The 15,996-nt window shown below is 48.3% G+C and overlaps 1 protein-coding gene across 9 annotated transcripts in view; it reads right to left on the bottom strand.

The window, feature by feature from the left end:
* Positions 1-15,996, bottom strand: part of LOC104557622 (protein TANC2) — a 306,816-nt gene that overhangs the window by 114,712 nt on the left and 176,108 nt on the right. For all 9 annotated transcript variants that reach the window (XM_062018045.1, XM_062018041.1, XM_062018049.1 and 6 more), the window contains 2 exons: positions 9,820-9,968; positions 2,520-2,706 (listed from right to left, as the gene is read on the bottom strand). In XM_062018045.1, coding sequence (XP_061874029.1) covers positions 2,520-2,706; positions 9,820-9,968 — 336 coding nt within the window. The remainder of the gene's footprint in view (positions 1-2,519; positions 2,707-9,819; positions 9,969-15,996) is intronic.

Below are 15,996 nucleotides of genomic sequence, written 5' to 3'. Positions count from 1 at the left end.
TGGAGATAATGCACCTTTCCAAAGCTTCCATGGGAAAGTGCAAGTTCCTGACAGAAGAACGGGAAAATAATGTCTCAGACTTAAAAATCAATTCCTAGAGAAAAAAAGAGTAGAAAATACGAGCAAAAAGGTTCAACACCTTCACATGTCAGGGACTGGGATGGTACTGAAGCTTCTCTGACACCCAGGTGCACCATGAAGGCCACCTGGACCTCCTCTGGCTTTCACATGGACAACAAACTCCAGATGAAACCAAAGTGCAGCAACTTGCCTTCATGGCAAGAATTGCCTTCAGTTCTCTTGCCTTCAGGTTGGCAGCTGCCAACTCAGCACCAGGCCACAGACACACACAGGCACATCTCATTAGTAGGGGCAGTAGACTCTGCTGCTCCACGCCTCAAGCTTCATTCAAGCCTTAGACCTGATTCACAGCTCTGCCACAGGTAAGATCCAGCTGCGATCAAGCATCCTTTTTACTCACTGTGATCCTCCAGCCCAAGGGGCTGCTGTTGGACAGGGTGAAGCTCTGATCCTGGGACGCTGTGAGCAGTGGACGAAGCGTGTGTGATGCTGCAATGACTTTCCCCAGGATTCATTAAACTACTTTGGAATGCAGCTCAGAATAGCTTACATATTTGCATTTTAAGATCATGCAGGCAGAAGTGCTACAGAAGTTGTTGTGGCATCCAGGAGCTGAACTAAGACCAGATTTCCTGATCAGCCAAGCAAAATATTAATCAGTAGGAAAAGGAACCTCCCTAAACCATAAACATTCCTCTCTCTGCTTTTCTTTTTAAAGCAGTACATAATCATAGAATCACAGCATGGTGGGGTTGGAAGGGACCTTTAGAGCTCATCCAGTCCAACCCCCCTGCAGAAGCAGCTCCCTGGCCCTGCTGCTGGATCCACACTCTGCTGGATGCCCCCAGGCTGCCATTGGCTTCTTGCCCACCAGGCCACGTTGCTGCTCATGGGCAGTTGATTCTCCCCCAGCAGTGCCAGCTCTGTCTCCTGGAGCTGCTCTCCAGCAGCTCACCCCCAGCCTGTGCTGCTGCAGGGGCTTGTTCCTCCCCAGCTGCAGGACTCTGCCCTTGCCCTTGCTGAACCTCAGCAGGTTCCTCTGTGCCCAACTCTGCAGCTGGTCATAAATGGTTGGCAAAGTAAAACCTTAGCTGGAGAAATCCTCAACATATGGCAAGGACAACCATGAGAAGACCATCGTGCCTGATATGCCACAGACATCACTTTTCTCCCATTGGGCCTTGACATTGCTTGAGAAGATGCTTACCTGTGCCTGTTATTTTTCTCCAAGATCCTTTACATTTGCAACCTACAGATCACTCAAATGAAAAAGCTGCTGCAGCAGCTACAGAAATTCACTCAGATTTGTGTTCACTTAATCCAGCTCCTGCCCGAAGCTAAGCTTAGGAGGTGCAGGCATTTCTGAGGCACTGAGAAGGTGTCAGTGACAGTCGTGGGGCACAGATGGAAATCAGCCTTTTCTAGTTATTATAATATAATCCAACAGCATTTGAACTGTGAACATGAAGCCACCATCCATTCTCCTTCCTCTGAACTCAAAGAACAGTGGCTATGGACTAAATGGCATGAAGAGAAGGAGAATGCTGCAAAAAACAGATGCCTCTAACATTACTTGAGGTAGTAGGAAGGTTTGGCAGCCCCTGGTAGAATTCTTCCTCTTTCACTGTTTAAACAAGTTCCAAAACTCTGCATCCATTACTTTATGTATTAATCTCATCCATCCTCATTTCCACCAACTCTGTGCAGCTTTAACTATAACCAGTGATATCCTGAAGGGCGTCAAGCAGAGTGTGGGCAGCAGGGCCAGGGAGCTTCTGCTCCCCTTTGCTCTGCTCTGCCACATGTGCTGAGGCCTCATCTGGAGTCCTGGGGCCAGTTGTGGGCTCCCCAGCTGCAGAGGGACAGGGAAGTGCTGCAGAGAGGCCAGCACAGGGCCAGCAAGATGCTCAGGGCACTGGAGCATGTTCCTGCTGAGGAAAGGCTGTGGGCCCTGGGGCTGCTCAGGCTGGAGAAGGCTGAGGGGGGACATAAAGGTTGCGTGTGGAGAGAGAGGATGAGCCAGTGTTTGTTCTGTGGTGGCCAGAGACAGGACAAGGGGTGATGGACATAAGCTGGAATATAAACAGTGCCACTGGCACAGGAGGAGAAAGTCCTTTGGTGCTGAGGTGAGGGAGCCCTGGCCCAGGCTGCCCACGGAGGGTGTGGAGGCTCCTTCTCTGGAGGTTTCCAAAGCCACCTGGACACGTTGCTGTGCTCTCTGAGCGAGGGGGCTGGGGTTGGACTGGAGCAGCTCTGCAGGACCCAACCCAACCATTCTGGGATTGTGTGAATGGAAGACAAAGGAGTGCAATTCACCATGGTCACTGCAGCATTAACTGGAACACCACAAACCCATCCCATCCCTTACTCATCACCCAGTGCATCCACGTGGCTGGCAATGAAAGAGCTTGGGAGACAAAAGAGTAAACACTGCTCACCTATGATGCCACTGTCCCTGCTCTCCAGCGTGGAGGTGGGGCTGGTGACAGCTCCATAGGTGCAGTCCTTGGTGGTGACGCTGGTGCTGACAGGAGGGAGGGTGGAGCAGGGGCTGCTGGCGGGCGGCGAGGCCGTGCTGCTGGTCAGCGTGGAGCAGGGGCTGATGCGCTGCGTCACGGCCGAGCTCTGCAAAACAAGCACGTGTCACTCACCACAACCCCTCCCTGTGAGGTAAACAGACACCCCTAGAGCTCACAGCTGGACATCTGGCTTTGGATGGTCAAGTTCAAAAGCTGCTTTAAGGCTCAAAATGACAATGGCCAGTGTGCCACTGCATGCCTGGGGAAAACAGAGACACTGGGCTCGTTTCCTAGTTCATGCCTTTGAGGTTCCAGCTTCTGTGTTCAACAGGAAACATACAAAATGGTATTTACCAAAAACCCAACTCAACTGGGGAAAAAAAAAAGGCACAAATAAGCAAAAGTGGTGTACAGTGAGGTAAGTTCTGTATCCCTGTTGAGGTGGAGAGCTCCAGTGTGGTAACCATGAAGCACGACCTCTCCAAACAAACACAAGGCAGAATTTGTTCCCTGTTGAGGTGAGGGAGCACTGGCAGGGGCTGCCCAGATGGGCTGTGGAGGCTCCTTCTCTGGAGACATCCCAAACCCAGCTGGATGAGCTCCTGTGTGCCCTGCTCTACGTGGTGCTGCTCTGGCAGGGGGGTTGCACTGGATGATCTCTCAAGATCCCTTCCAACCCTTAAGATTCTGTGATCTCACCTTTACTTGCAGCAAGAAACATCACCCACATCCAGGAAATCCTCCACAGACCTTTGAGCTGTTTCCCTCTGCTCAGAAATCTCTGTGGAGCTGCAGTTTTTATTTTGCTCTGTAAATACTTCCTCCACTGAACAACAGCAACAGAGGTTTTACAAAGATAAAGTTCAAAATCCCTTGTCTAGATACAAGACAGCACTTCCTTGCCCAAACATGCTTTCTCTGCAACAAAACCCTCTCAAAGTATAACAGGGAAAATGTTTGCTCTCCAAAGGCAGAACAAAAACCACAGCAGCACAAAAAGACGTGGTGGTTTACAAGTTAAGTTGGAAAGACACTGTGTGCAAGGAACCTGGAGGAGTTTATGATGCTGTGCACTGAGACGCTCATTAGGAGAACAAAACCATTCTTGAATTCAACTTGAGACAAGCTGCAATACAAGACAGAGCCTTTCTTTTAACCACAGGCTGCTGCATACACAAGGTTCTCTGGCACAAGGTCCTCTTCTCTGGAGGTATGTCCTAAAACATCAGCAGGCAACAAAAAGTGCTGTGTGCAGCCACTGCAGAGGATGACAAGCACAGGAGATGGCTGATGGACCTCAGTGCTGGGAAGTTGTTCTTGTTTACCCAACACAGCAACTTAATCACCCCTGCACGGGATTTCAACACAATCACCTTAAAATCACTTTAAGAACTAACCCCTGTGCCTCAGCCCAGACACCCTAAGGATGGTGTGGGGATGGGAGGAGCAGGACAGAGGTCCACGGGGCAGGAATAGATGAGGATGCTCCAAACAAGCATTAAAAAACTAGGCTTTGGAGCATGTGGATCCTCCCCTTCAACTTCTCTTTGTCTTCTGCAAGTGGAGGTGACCTCATCTTCCCCCTTGCTCAGGGGACACTGCAGAACACAGCCATCTCTCTCCTGCACTGCTGCTGTTTTCCAGACACAGACTCTGCAGACAGTCTTGTCTCCCTTGTAAAATGATACCAGTCCCAAGGAAGGAACAGCAGAAGTTAATTCCTTGTTTGGAATTGCCTGAAATGAGATTTCATTTAGTCTGTGTGATACTTCTTGCTTCATATTCCCTTTACCATGCCATTTCAACCCAAGGTGACCACAGAGAGCATCATGCTTGACCTCCAATTCTTTTTCTTCATCACTATCTCATATTTGAAGCTGAAAAGAAACACCTGAGGTGGACTTTTTTAAGTGGAACCTCTGAAAGATATGTTTTATCACAGTTATCTGTCTGAGGTAAAGATGTGTTTTGAACCAGGATCTGTCTGAGGTATCCCAATGGGGCTTGTAAAGATCCTCACCCTGAGTACAGCTGCTGTGTCCATTCGAGGTGAAGCACAGGAGCCATGCCAACAGTGGGATGGGGCATCACCTTGCACCACCCCACACTTTTCTGCCTTCATGCCAGTCTGATTGCATTGACCTTAATTACAGAGCATCCACGATGTGGATTAGCACATTGACAAACCAGTGCTGGAGGTGCTAATGTGACAGCTCCAGAGGCTCGGGGAGGGTTTTGTATTGACCAGAGAGAAAATGGGCTGTGTCAGTATTTCCATGATCATTTCTCATCTCCCTCCAGTTTTTAATTAAGAACTACTGGTGTGCTGGTATGCAATGAGAAGATTCCATTGCTTTTTCCCCCCCTAAAATTGCTGGGGTTAATTATTCTTCTTAATGTAACCTAACGCAAGGCTCTTTTTGGCTTGCTGCTATGTAGCAAGCAGATGCTTTCACTGAGCAGTGGGACTATCTCTCCTGAGTTAGCACAGCTGATTAGGCTCCATCAGTACACCTCAGCTATGAAATTAGCCTTTCCCAATACTCAGTTCCTTCAGCAATGAACAATGAACTGCAGCCAGTCGAAGGAAATAGAACTGCTGAGGTTTGGACAAGGAAGACCAAGAGCAAATGAGCACAGAAATGACTGAAGGACAGGAGCAAATGACCTACAAGATACAGAGATACTCAAAGTCAATGATAGGACAAGGGGCAACAGGTACAAGCTGGAACATTTACATTTTCCTGGGTGAAACACTGATGAGATGGTCGAGTCCAAAGAGCTGTGGTTAATGGAGTTCAATGCAGTTGGTGTCACGAGTGGTGTCCCCCAGGGCTCAGTGCTGAAGCCACTCCTGTTTCACATCCTATCAATGATCTGGGTGAGGGCATCCAGGGCACCCTTAGCAAGTTTGCAGCTGGCACCAAGCTGGGTGCAAGTGTGGATCTGCATGAGAATAGGGAAGCTTTACAGATCCACACAGGCTGCATGGCTGGGCCAAGCTCAGTGCCATGAGTTTCAACGAGGCCAAGGGCTGGGTCCTGCACTTGGGCCACAACAACCCCCAGCAGAGCTACAGGCTTGGGGAGGAGTGGCTGGAAAGCTGCCAGGCACACAGGGACCTGCCAGTGTGGGCTGAACAGGAGCCAGCAGCGTGCCCAGGTGCCCAAGAAGGCCAAGGGCATCCTGGCCTGCCTCAGGAACAGAGTTGTCAGCAGGAGCACGGAGCTCTGAGCTCAGCTTTGCTGAGGTTGCACCTCAAATCCTGTGTCCAGTTCTGGGCCCCTCTCTACCAGAAGGACATGGAGGTGCTGCAGAGGATCCAGAGGCTGGGCTACCAAGCTGGGAAAGGATTTGGAGCACGTCTCAGCTGAGGAAGGGCTGAGGGATCTGGGGCTGCTGAGCCTGGAGAACGGAAGGCTCGGGGGAGACCTTCTCACTCTCTTCCTTTCAGGTCGTTGTAGCCAGGTGGGGTTGGGCTGTTCCTCCTGGTAACAAGCAACAGAACAAGAGGAAACGGCCTCAAGTTGTGCTAGGGGAGGTTGAGGAGAGGAGGAATTGCTTTGGTGCCAGGGCTGTCAGGCACTGGAACAGCTGCCCAGGGAGCTGCTGGAGTCCCCATCCCTGGAGGGGTTTCAGAGCTGGGTGGATGCTGCACTGAGCGCAATGGGCTGGTGGGTGACAGGGCTGGGACAGAGGCTGCACCCCATGAGCTGAAACGGCTCTTCCAGCTGAAAACATGATTCCATGGTGACTATCCCAAATTCTTGCTGGTGAGGTTTTACCACGTCCTTGTTTTGCCTATTAAACAATTCCCTGCTGAAACTTAGCACTAACAAAGTAACATCAGCTAACCTGAGCCCACAGAGAAACGACACTTTAAAGCAAGTTAAAACTCAGTGCAAGAACAGTACACTCATCTTCCCTCCAGCTGGTAACACTATTGTCTCATGAAATACCAAATAAGTTCTTTTATGGGTGGTGTTCCCAACACAGCTCCTTAAGAACGAGCTACTTGCAGCTGGAATCACTCAACACGGGGTGTATCGCTTGGCATTGACTGACATGTTTGATTTCTGTATTGATACTGAAAGCTGTTCCTCTGTGCAAGGTTTTAAATATCATTTTCCACTGTCAGAACGTTCTGTATTATTAGTAGTAGTAGTGCTGCTGTTTCATCTGTCAGCATTTTCACTCAGCTTTGTGAAATTCCACTGCTCTGGCATAGTCTTGTCGGCCTTTGTGCTTCTCTGGCAGCCAGTGCACAGAGAAGAAGTGGGAGAAGTGCAAGAAGTGGGAGGAAAAAAGAAGTTTTTGTGATCTCTCGTGAAGGAAAGGGCGACTGAGGAAGAGACAGCACATGAAACATGCCATTTCATAGCGATCTGGATCAGAGAATGTATCCACTGATGTATTCAGAAGCAGGCAGCTGAATGAAAATGCAACGTGCTGGTTCAGAGATTGGGGCAGTTTGAGTGAAAACACCCCTGTTCCTTTATCTTCACTTCAGCTCAAGCATTGGTGAGATGGCAAGTAATTATCTGCTCTACTTGAGAAAGGAAAGCATGGTTGGAATAACAAGCAGCATCCAAGGCCCAGAGAACATTTTCTCTGCCCAGGCCATGTAAATGAACACATTAAAACTGTTCTCACTTTCCAATTCAAGTGCAAACTGGTTGTCCAAGTCTCAATCAGCTTTTAATTCATCAATGACAAATGGAAGAAGGAAGCTTTGCAACTCCCATAAACGTCTTGCTGCATGATCTTCAGTGGTGCTGTAAGCAGGGCAGCTGAAGAAGCTCGGTTTAGGAAGGAGAGGTTTGCAGAAGATTTGCTGCAATTCACAAGCAGCTTGAGCTGGGACAGGATTTGTGCACAGTTCCTGTGCTGAGACAGTCACTGGAAGATGACCAAGAAAGAGGGCCACCAAGATGGTTGGGGCTTATGGTGTAGGAGGAGAGGCTGATGGACAAGTTTCACCCGTTCTAGAGACAGGTAAACTACATCTATAGGTTGCTGCAGCCTTCCACTGTCTGCAGGGAGTTGTGGAGAAGACACAGACAAGAAGCTCCATTCACAGGTTGTAACATGGAAGATTTGCCATCAGGTAGAAGAAAAAAGTCATAGAGTCATATAATCACAGAATGGGAGGGTTGGAAGGGAGCTTTAGAGCTCATCCAGCCCAACCCCCTGCAGAAGCAGCTCCCACCTAGATCAGGCCACACAGGAACGTGTCCAGGCGGGTCTTGAAGCCCTCCAAGGAAGGAGCCTCCACACCCTCCTCCTTCAAGATGAGAGTCATTGAGCCCTGAACAGGCTTCTCAGCCATCCTGTTGATTCTCCATCCTTGCAGAGCTTCCAAATTTGCCTGGACACAAGCCTGGAGCACAATGATCCAACTATGAAGCCAGCCCTGCTTTCAGCATGCTGTCAGATGAGATGACCTCCAGAGGTCATTTCCAACCTTGAGCATCCTGGCTGTTTCAGGCAAGCTCTGACAGCAGGAGATGCTCACAAAGAAAAGAAACAAAAAGATTGACTTGGTAATTGAGGAAGCAAGTCATCTCTTTATCCTCACCAGCACATGAAGAGCATTCAAAGGCCTTGTGAAACTTACTCATGCAAAAATTAGCACAGAAGCCCAAGATATCAATCTATTTTAGAGGAAGACTCTCTGCTGTTTCTCCTTTTATTTCTTCTCCAAAGACATCTTTTGCTTCAGAGAAAAGATGGGATTTTAATTTTTGTCCAAAGGCAACAACAAAAGGAACCATTTATAGCAGAAAGCTCTGCTTGCCTTTGAAGTATTGGGCTCAAATAGGTGCTTGTTCAAAAGTACATTTCCTAGCACAATGCAGAGTAAAGCACATTGCAAATCAACCAAGCCACTTGCACACAGGAAAAAAACCCTGAATGAAAGTGTTAAAAGCTTAATGGATGTGTTAAAGGCATAAAAAACTTTACAAAACCACATTTCTTGGCTCTCAAGTCTACTTTAACCCACGCAGGAGATCAAAATCCTTCAGCTTCAGCCTACAGGGGGACGTTGCCCTCCACTCCCTGCTCTGTGCCACAGTGGTGCAGCTTCCTTCCAAGTGGGCCAGGATGGCAGAACTTCAGGTGTGTCAGCTGGGTCATGACAGGCATTCAGGGTGAAGGTACAGAAACCATGTTCTTGGCTGTCACAGTTCATTGAGTCTTTTTTTAAGGAATGACAAAGTTTTAAGTCACCTCCTCTGAATTATGCCTACACGGAATATTTAAGTGACTTGTCATGCAGTGACTCTGTTAGATGGAGAATTAGAACTGGGCTTCTGAGTTTTATGCTCTTCTGTTACATAGAATCACAGAATGGTGGGGTTGGAAGGGACTTTTAGAGCTCATCCAGTTCAACTCCTCTGCAGAAGCAGCTCCCATCTAGATCAGGTCACACGGGAACGTGTCCAGGTGGGTCTTGAAGAGCTCCAAGGAAGGAGCCTCCACATCCTCCCAACATACTGAATTGTTCATGTCTCAATAAAAAACACATTAAAAAAAGGAAATTAACTGTCTCTTAGTTCCATTCTCATCTCCCCACCACTGCTGGGAGTGGGAATATTGTCCAGGCTTGAGAAGGAAGAAGCAGCTGAGACAGTTCTCCTCTGTAGCACCTCAGCTTTTTGCTATCTCGCTTTTCAGCCAGACTGAGGGGCTAGAACAAACTCCATCACAACAAAGATTTGCTGATTTCCTTTCTGTATCTGTTTTCAAGCATGAAATCACCTTGCTTGGCAAACATGAGCAAACCCCCCCCCCGTGCCTATCTGTAAAATGAGGTTCTTACTACTTATCTGTGCCTCCCGAAGAGCAACTTTATGTAACATCATTCAAGTACATCTGCAACTGTGAGATGCCGTCCAAATGTAGATTATTTTGGTCACTCTAATCTGATTAGAAATGCTGCCCACTCCTCCAACATATGCAGCACCACAAAAAAACAACAGAAGCTGTTTCACAAGGTAGCAGCTGATCCCCCCCGAACTGAGTCCTTGCTGCGCTCTTAACGATGATTCATAGGGAGCGATGCAACCTTTTGCCTCACCACAGTTATTTCACCCCTTATGAGACACTCAGCTGCCACATAATTAGAAGATAACCACTCTCTCAAATGCAGCTTCTTTGGAAAACAACCCCATACAGTTCCTCCTGGAGCAAGGGAAGGGTTGAAAGAGGGCCGTACCTGGTTCTCGTCCTGCACCTCCATGCTGTACTGCGGTCCTGGCTGTACCTCCGTGACTTTCTCTCCCAGGAGGAAGCCCAGGCGAGTCATGAGTGTATTTGCTGCCTCATCTACGGATGGAGGGGGTCCCAACTCCTGCTCAGTATCACCTAAAAGGAAAAACAGCAGATTGAGACAGGAATGGTTCACTTCACACCGTTAACTTTCCATGCTGCAACGCCAGTAGCTGGGGTTTCAGGTTATTCACGTTATTCAAGTCAGTTTTAACGTCATGTGCCAGTGGTTAATTTTAGGTCAGGCATTGCTGCAGCTGTCAATAGGTGTTTCTTTTAATGTAAACCATTATTCCTCCTCTTATTGCCCATTATCCTCTAAGCACAGAACCACAGAAGCTTAAGGGTTGGAAGGGACCTCGAAAGCTCATCCAGTGCAACCCCCTCTGTCAGAGCAGGACACACAGGAACTCATTCAGAACTGGACACAATATTCCAGATGCAGAGTAGAGGGGGAGTAGAACCTCTCTACTGCCCATAACTCTTTAATACACCCCAGGATGCCATTGGCCTTCTTGCCACCTTCCATGGAAGCAAACACAGTCATCTCACTTTTACCATGTAGAAGAACCAGAGACACTGAGGGACAACGTTTCATGAACTGATGGAGAACAGAGACTCTTCCCTCTCCTCTCTCACCTAGGAACTACCTCCAAGTTACTCAGTGACACCAATGCTACGTGAAAGCACTCCATGAGATGTAGAGCAGCCAGTGTGCACACAATCAAATGGTTAAAGACAAAGAAGAGGACAGAAATCCTTGTGCATCCCCCACTGTAGCTGCTGTTTCTGGAACATTCAGGGTTACACAGAAAGCACCACTCTCCAGACACTGTGCAGTCACTGTATGGGCAGTGATACCAAATCCAGTCCCCCTGCTAATTCCCCACCTAATGTACACAGTTGGAGGCCTGTGGCCAGTGGAGTTGCACAGGGATGGGTTCTGGGGCCAGTCTTGCTCAACATCTTCATCAAGCACCTGGGTGAGGGCACAGAGGGACCCTCAGCAAGTGCCCTGCTGGCACCAAACTGGGAGCACTGGCTGATTGCCCAGAGGCTGTGCTGCCAGGCAGCCAGATCTCAACCAGCTGCAGAGTTGGGCACAGAGGAACCTGCTGAGGCTCACCAAGGGCAAGGGCAGAGTCCTGCAGCTGGGGAGGAACAAGCCCCTGCAGCAGCACAGGCTGGGGGTGAGCTGCTGGATAGCAGCTCCAGGAGACAGACCTGGCACTGCTGGGGGAGAATCAACTGCCCATGAGCAGCAACGTGGCCTGGTGGGCAAGAAGCCAATGGCAGCCTGGGGGCATCCAGCAGAGTGTGGATCCAGCAGCAGGGCCAGGGAGCTTCTGCTCCCCTTTGCTCTGCTCTGCCACATGTGCTGAGGCCTCATCTGGAGTCCTGGGGCCAGTTGTGGGCTCCCCAGCTGCAGAGGGCCAGGGAAGTGCTGCAGAGAGGCCAGCACAGGGCCAGCAAGATGCTCAGGGCACTGGAGCATGTTCCTGCTGAGGAAAGGCTGTGGGCCCTGGGGCTGCTCAGGCTGGACAAGAGGAGACTGAGGGGGGAGCTCATTCCTAGTGACCAAGATCTCACTGGTGGGTGTCAGGAGGTTGGGGCAGCACTTTTTTTCTATTGTATCCAGTGAGAGGACAAGGGGTGATGGGATGAAACTGGAACACAAAAGGTTCCACTTAAACATAAGGCCAAACTGTTCAGTGTTTCAGTGAGGGAGCCCTGGCCCAGGCTGCCCAGGGAGGGTGTGGAGGCTCCTTCCTTGGAGGGCTTTAAGACCCACCTGGACACGTTCCTGTGCTCCCTGATCTAGGTGGGAGCTGCTTCTGCAGTGGGTTGCACTGGATGAGCTCTAAAGGTCCCTTCCAGCCCCACCATTCTGTGAATCCAGCTGTTTTTATCTCATGTTTTTTCCCCAACCATCTCTAGCAACTGCAGTACAGACAAGCCTTGAGCCAGCAGTGTGGCCTGGGAAAACGGCCACAGGTGTAGAGTGGCATTTCTGTAACTTAACTTCTATGACAATCATTTCTGGAGGTTTCTGACTTGTATTATCCCAAAGATAAGTCAGGTTCTGAAAGTCAAATCCTTCCCTACTCACACCAGCAGCAGTAGAAAGCCTGAAGGTCAAGTTCTCTCCACATGACACTGAAGCAATAGTGCAGTTGGAGGAGACTAATTAGGATTTGCAATTAGTCTAGAGTTAATTATTCATCTGATAATGTACCACCTGGAAAAAAGCCCATCTCCATTTCCCAGCTCTGCCCTGGCTCAGGGGTGCTCCAGCACTCAGCCTGAAGCTACAGTAAGAAGATGTTACCTTAAATATTGCTCTTTGATAACTGTCACTGAAAGCCACAAGTCACAGCACGTGGGACACAGAGATCTAAGAGAATTTATACCAGCTGCTTCCAGAAACTCAGATTTCCACTCATGATGTACACCTCATGGAAGTTTAAGAGTCGTTTCTTGGCGTGTCACCTGCACTACTGCAAATCCTAATCCCTGAAGCATGTGACCTGCATTGAGAAGCACCATCAGCTCTGGGAGATGAGCACCTGCAGTGGTCCTTCCATGGTGACTTCACTGCTATGCAAATGGACTAGACAGGATGATAATAGAAGCTGCCTTTTAAGTTCTTGAATCCTTACTGTAGTGCTTTAAGCAATGCTGACGTGGAGAGGATAGATTTGAGAGACAGATTTAGATGGATGGCCCAGTTTTCCAAACTGCTGACCACCCACATTCAATCTGTGGGCATTTTACTATCTCTGGGAGTCAAAGCCAAAACAGACACACTTCTGTAAAATGAAAATTAGACAGCCTTTCATTTCCAAGATGAGGGGTTTTGTCTGTTAAAGAGCAGATTTTGTGAGTTTACCCCAGATATCTGTGCCTAGGATGTGGCTCTGCTCGTAATTGTTACGAGTTGGTTACGTGTTCCCTGTTCTATCTTCAGAACAATTAAATACTCAAACTGTGCTGACTTTACACACCTTGGGCAAAGGGAAAAAAGGAGGAGCTGTCTCTGCATTGCCCACCCAGGGGAGGATTGAGGGCCCAGACCATGCTGCAGGACACTGGGCAGTGCCTGTTTCCTTCAGCCCAGCCTTAAGAACCTCCCCCAAACCACACCGAACAACCTGCTCCTTGGAGGCTGGGTTTAACCTTGCCCTGAAACCTTCTAACATCCCTAAAATATCTCTCCAAGGGGCACAAAGCTGTCTGTCATCTGTAGAAGAAAGAAAACGATGAGCTTATCCCAGATCGCTGCATAACACAGGAGACAGAGCAATAATTATCTGCTTTGAGAGCAGCCCTAATTCACGGGCGAGATGCTGCTCATGGCACAAGGTATCAACAGCAGAGCTCTGAGAGCATCACATCTAGTGCAGACCTGTCAGTTATTTCATTAGAACGTGGCTTTCCAAGTACAGATAACTTTAAACTTCAGCAAAGCACTGGATCATTCCCTCTTTTGGTTTTAGGTCTTTAGAGCGTCAAAAGGAAAGATGTAACAGCTCCCAGATGCCTGTGAATAGGTATTATGGAAAGAAGCTGTAACATGCCTTTCAAGGTTGAAGTAAGACCTAATAGTGTCTAAGTTCAGTGAAAGGGCATAACTGTGGGGTTTCTTCCCCCTCTCTTGCCATGTGTGTTATCCAGTCCATTCTGCAGCTACAATTTACACCACACTTCAGCACATTTTGATTCCCCCCACTCACCCAGGTTAATTTGAGCACAAACAGTTGATAACAGAACTGGCTGGAGATATTTTGAGCTGTTCTGCCACTACTGCTGTAACAAACTACAGCAGCTCCAACACATTTAGTCCAGTCCACTCAAAGAACCTCTAGTACAGCAGTGAACAGCACCAAAGGGCTCGGCTTATGTACACGCAAACCTGAGATCCCACAGGCTGAAGCTGCTGTAAATTACTACCTCAGCTCACGTGCTTCTGCATAAACATTCAGGAACAGCAAAAGCCAAACCCAAAAGCTCAGTGCCAGGAATTTCAAACAGGAATGAAACAAAAGCTGAACTCCCAGGCTCGTTGCATGTGCTTTGAGTATTTCAAGGAGCTCTGCAGACTGTGTAACGTTGCCCTTCAGCTGCAGGGCTGGGTCAGCAAACCAGACCTACCCACCTACCCTCCAGCCTCCTCTTAGTTTCTCTGTCACCATCAGGCCAGCTACACTGTGCTTTCATCTTCACTTGTTTATGTCTTGTTTGCTTTTAAGCAAGAGCTTTTCCATGAGAAGCCCCATTGCAGTGAAACAGCCATGGAAGGAATATCAGAGGCATCCCAGTGTGCCCCAGCCCTCCTGGCACTGATGGGATACCCTGAGAGGGTACAGCCTCATCTCAGCCAGACCCAGCTTTAGGCAGAGATGAAGTAACTTCTGATTGCATCATCTTTCCCTGATTCCCACATGAGGATGGTGAGGCACAGGTGGTGGCAGCCTCATCCCTGGACGTGCTGAAGGGCAGGTTGCAGCAATCTCATCTAGTGGAAGGCATTCCCTCCAACCCAAACCATCCTGCAACTCCATGACATGATAAATACCTTTCCTGAACCTACTTAAAAATCCTTTCCAAACCATTTAACAGAGTAACTTTCTTCCCCACTTGGAATTTGTTGTGTTTCATTTCAAGGCAAGTGATCCAAAGCAGCATTTCAGATACGCAGAGTCAAAATCAAAAGAGATCTACTAGATGTTTACCACTAGTCCAAGGACTTTCATCACAGTTATAGCCTGCAGAGTGCAAACACGTTGCAGGGAATTGCTTCTTTCTAATAACATAAAGAAAAATCCACCAACAGCTCCAAGACAGATTAATCTCCAAAGCTGCAGCCTGTTTGGAAAGAGAGGTAATTTGTCCAAGCAGTACAGGGCAAGTAAAATGTAAGCCACCAGCTTTACTTTGCACTGCAAAACCAAATGAACATGAGATGATGACATTTAGGTTCTTTTCCAGTGTGAACTATATGGCAGTTAAAGGTATTTGCTAAAAAAATGTAAGGGAAAAGCATGATATTCAACAGACTATATGAGATCTTCAATTGAATTGTGGGCAGAGCCACCAAAAAGCTGTATTTAAAGGTATTTCTTTCATTGAATCCTGAAATCTTCAGACCAGACAAGTAACTGCAGCATTAGATGACAGAAAGAAATAAAAGCTCCTGGAGAGAAGTGAAACAAGTTGTGCTTTTACATTTATATACTACACATGTTGAGGCTACCTGGCATTTTTACCTCTCGGGGCAAAAGGATGCTGGAGAGAGTCCATCAGAGCTTGCACAGAGCAAGCCAGAAGTGGGAAAACACAGAAGCAAAAATCAGCAGGGCAAGAGCTGCCCATTCCCCAGCATGAGGACACTGGGAAGGAGAGAAATCCCAAACCACCACCAGCCCCTAAGGGTTTAGTACCTGTAACTCAATGCCTCCTTGTGAGGAGTGATGGTAATGGCAATAAAAACTCCAGCATAAAAGTGACTTAATTACTCTGAAAGCAGAAAACACAGTCAAAGCAACAAGCAAACGAGCTTATGTGCTTTTTGCCATCTCCAGCCCTTGATAAACATGTGATTTTGCCTTTTGCTTCTGAGCTGAATGATAGTGGACTAATAGAATTGCCACAGGATGATGGGATGGATGAGGAGACAAGCAGAAGGTTAATTAGATCAGGGGGGTAAAAAGGCTGGGAGGTCATTTTTTGCTAAGGAGAGCTTGTGTTGCCCCAAGGCAGGGATGTCTGTGGGACAGAAAAGCTTGTTGAGGCAGAGATTGAAGTGCTGGGTTGGGAGATCAATGGATGGATAGGGGAGGGAGGATTGATGGGCAACTGAGCAATGAGGTCACTGGGGCTCTGTGGGGGCTGAAGGGGAGAGAGAAGCAGGAGCAGAGAGAGCATCTCTTTAGTCACAGACTTGCCAAAGGGCTCTTCACCCATTTTCCCAGATTACACCTAAGTAATTAATCCTAAGAGATGCATTCAAGCAAACACTCAGTGATTTAGGAGCGGTGTAGATACCAAATGCCCACACATTACAGCTTTTTTGGATGGTTCTTTGAAATGATTTAGCTTCCAGAGTCACCCCAGCTCTCGGCAG

This window comes from Colius striatus, chromosome Z (genome assembly GCF_028858725.1).
Source record: "Colius striatus isolate bColStr4 chromosome Z, bColStr4.1.hap1, whole genome shotgun sequence".
In the NCBI taxonomy this organism is placed as follows: Eukaryota; Metazoa; Chordata; class Aves; order Coliiformes; family Coliidae; genus Colius; species Colius striatus.
The sequence above is the reverse complement of the archived record's forward strand: the minus strand, read 5'-3'. Positions and strand labels throughout refer to the sequence as shown.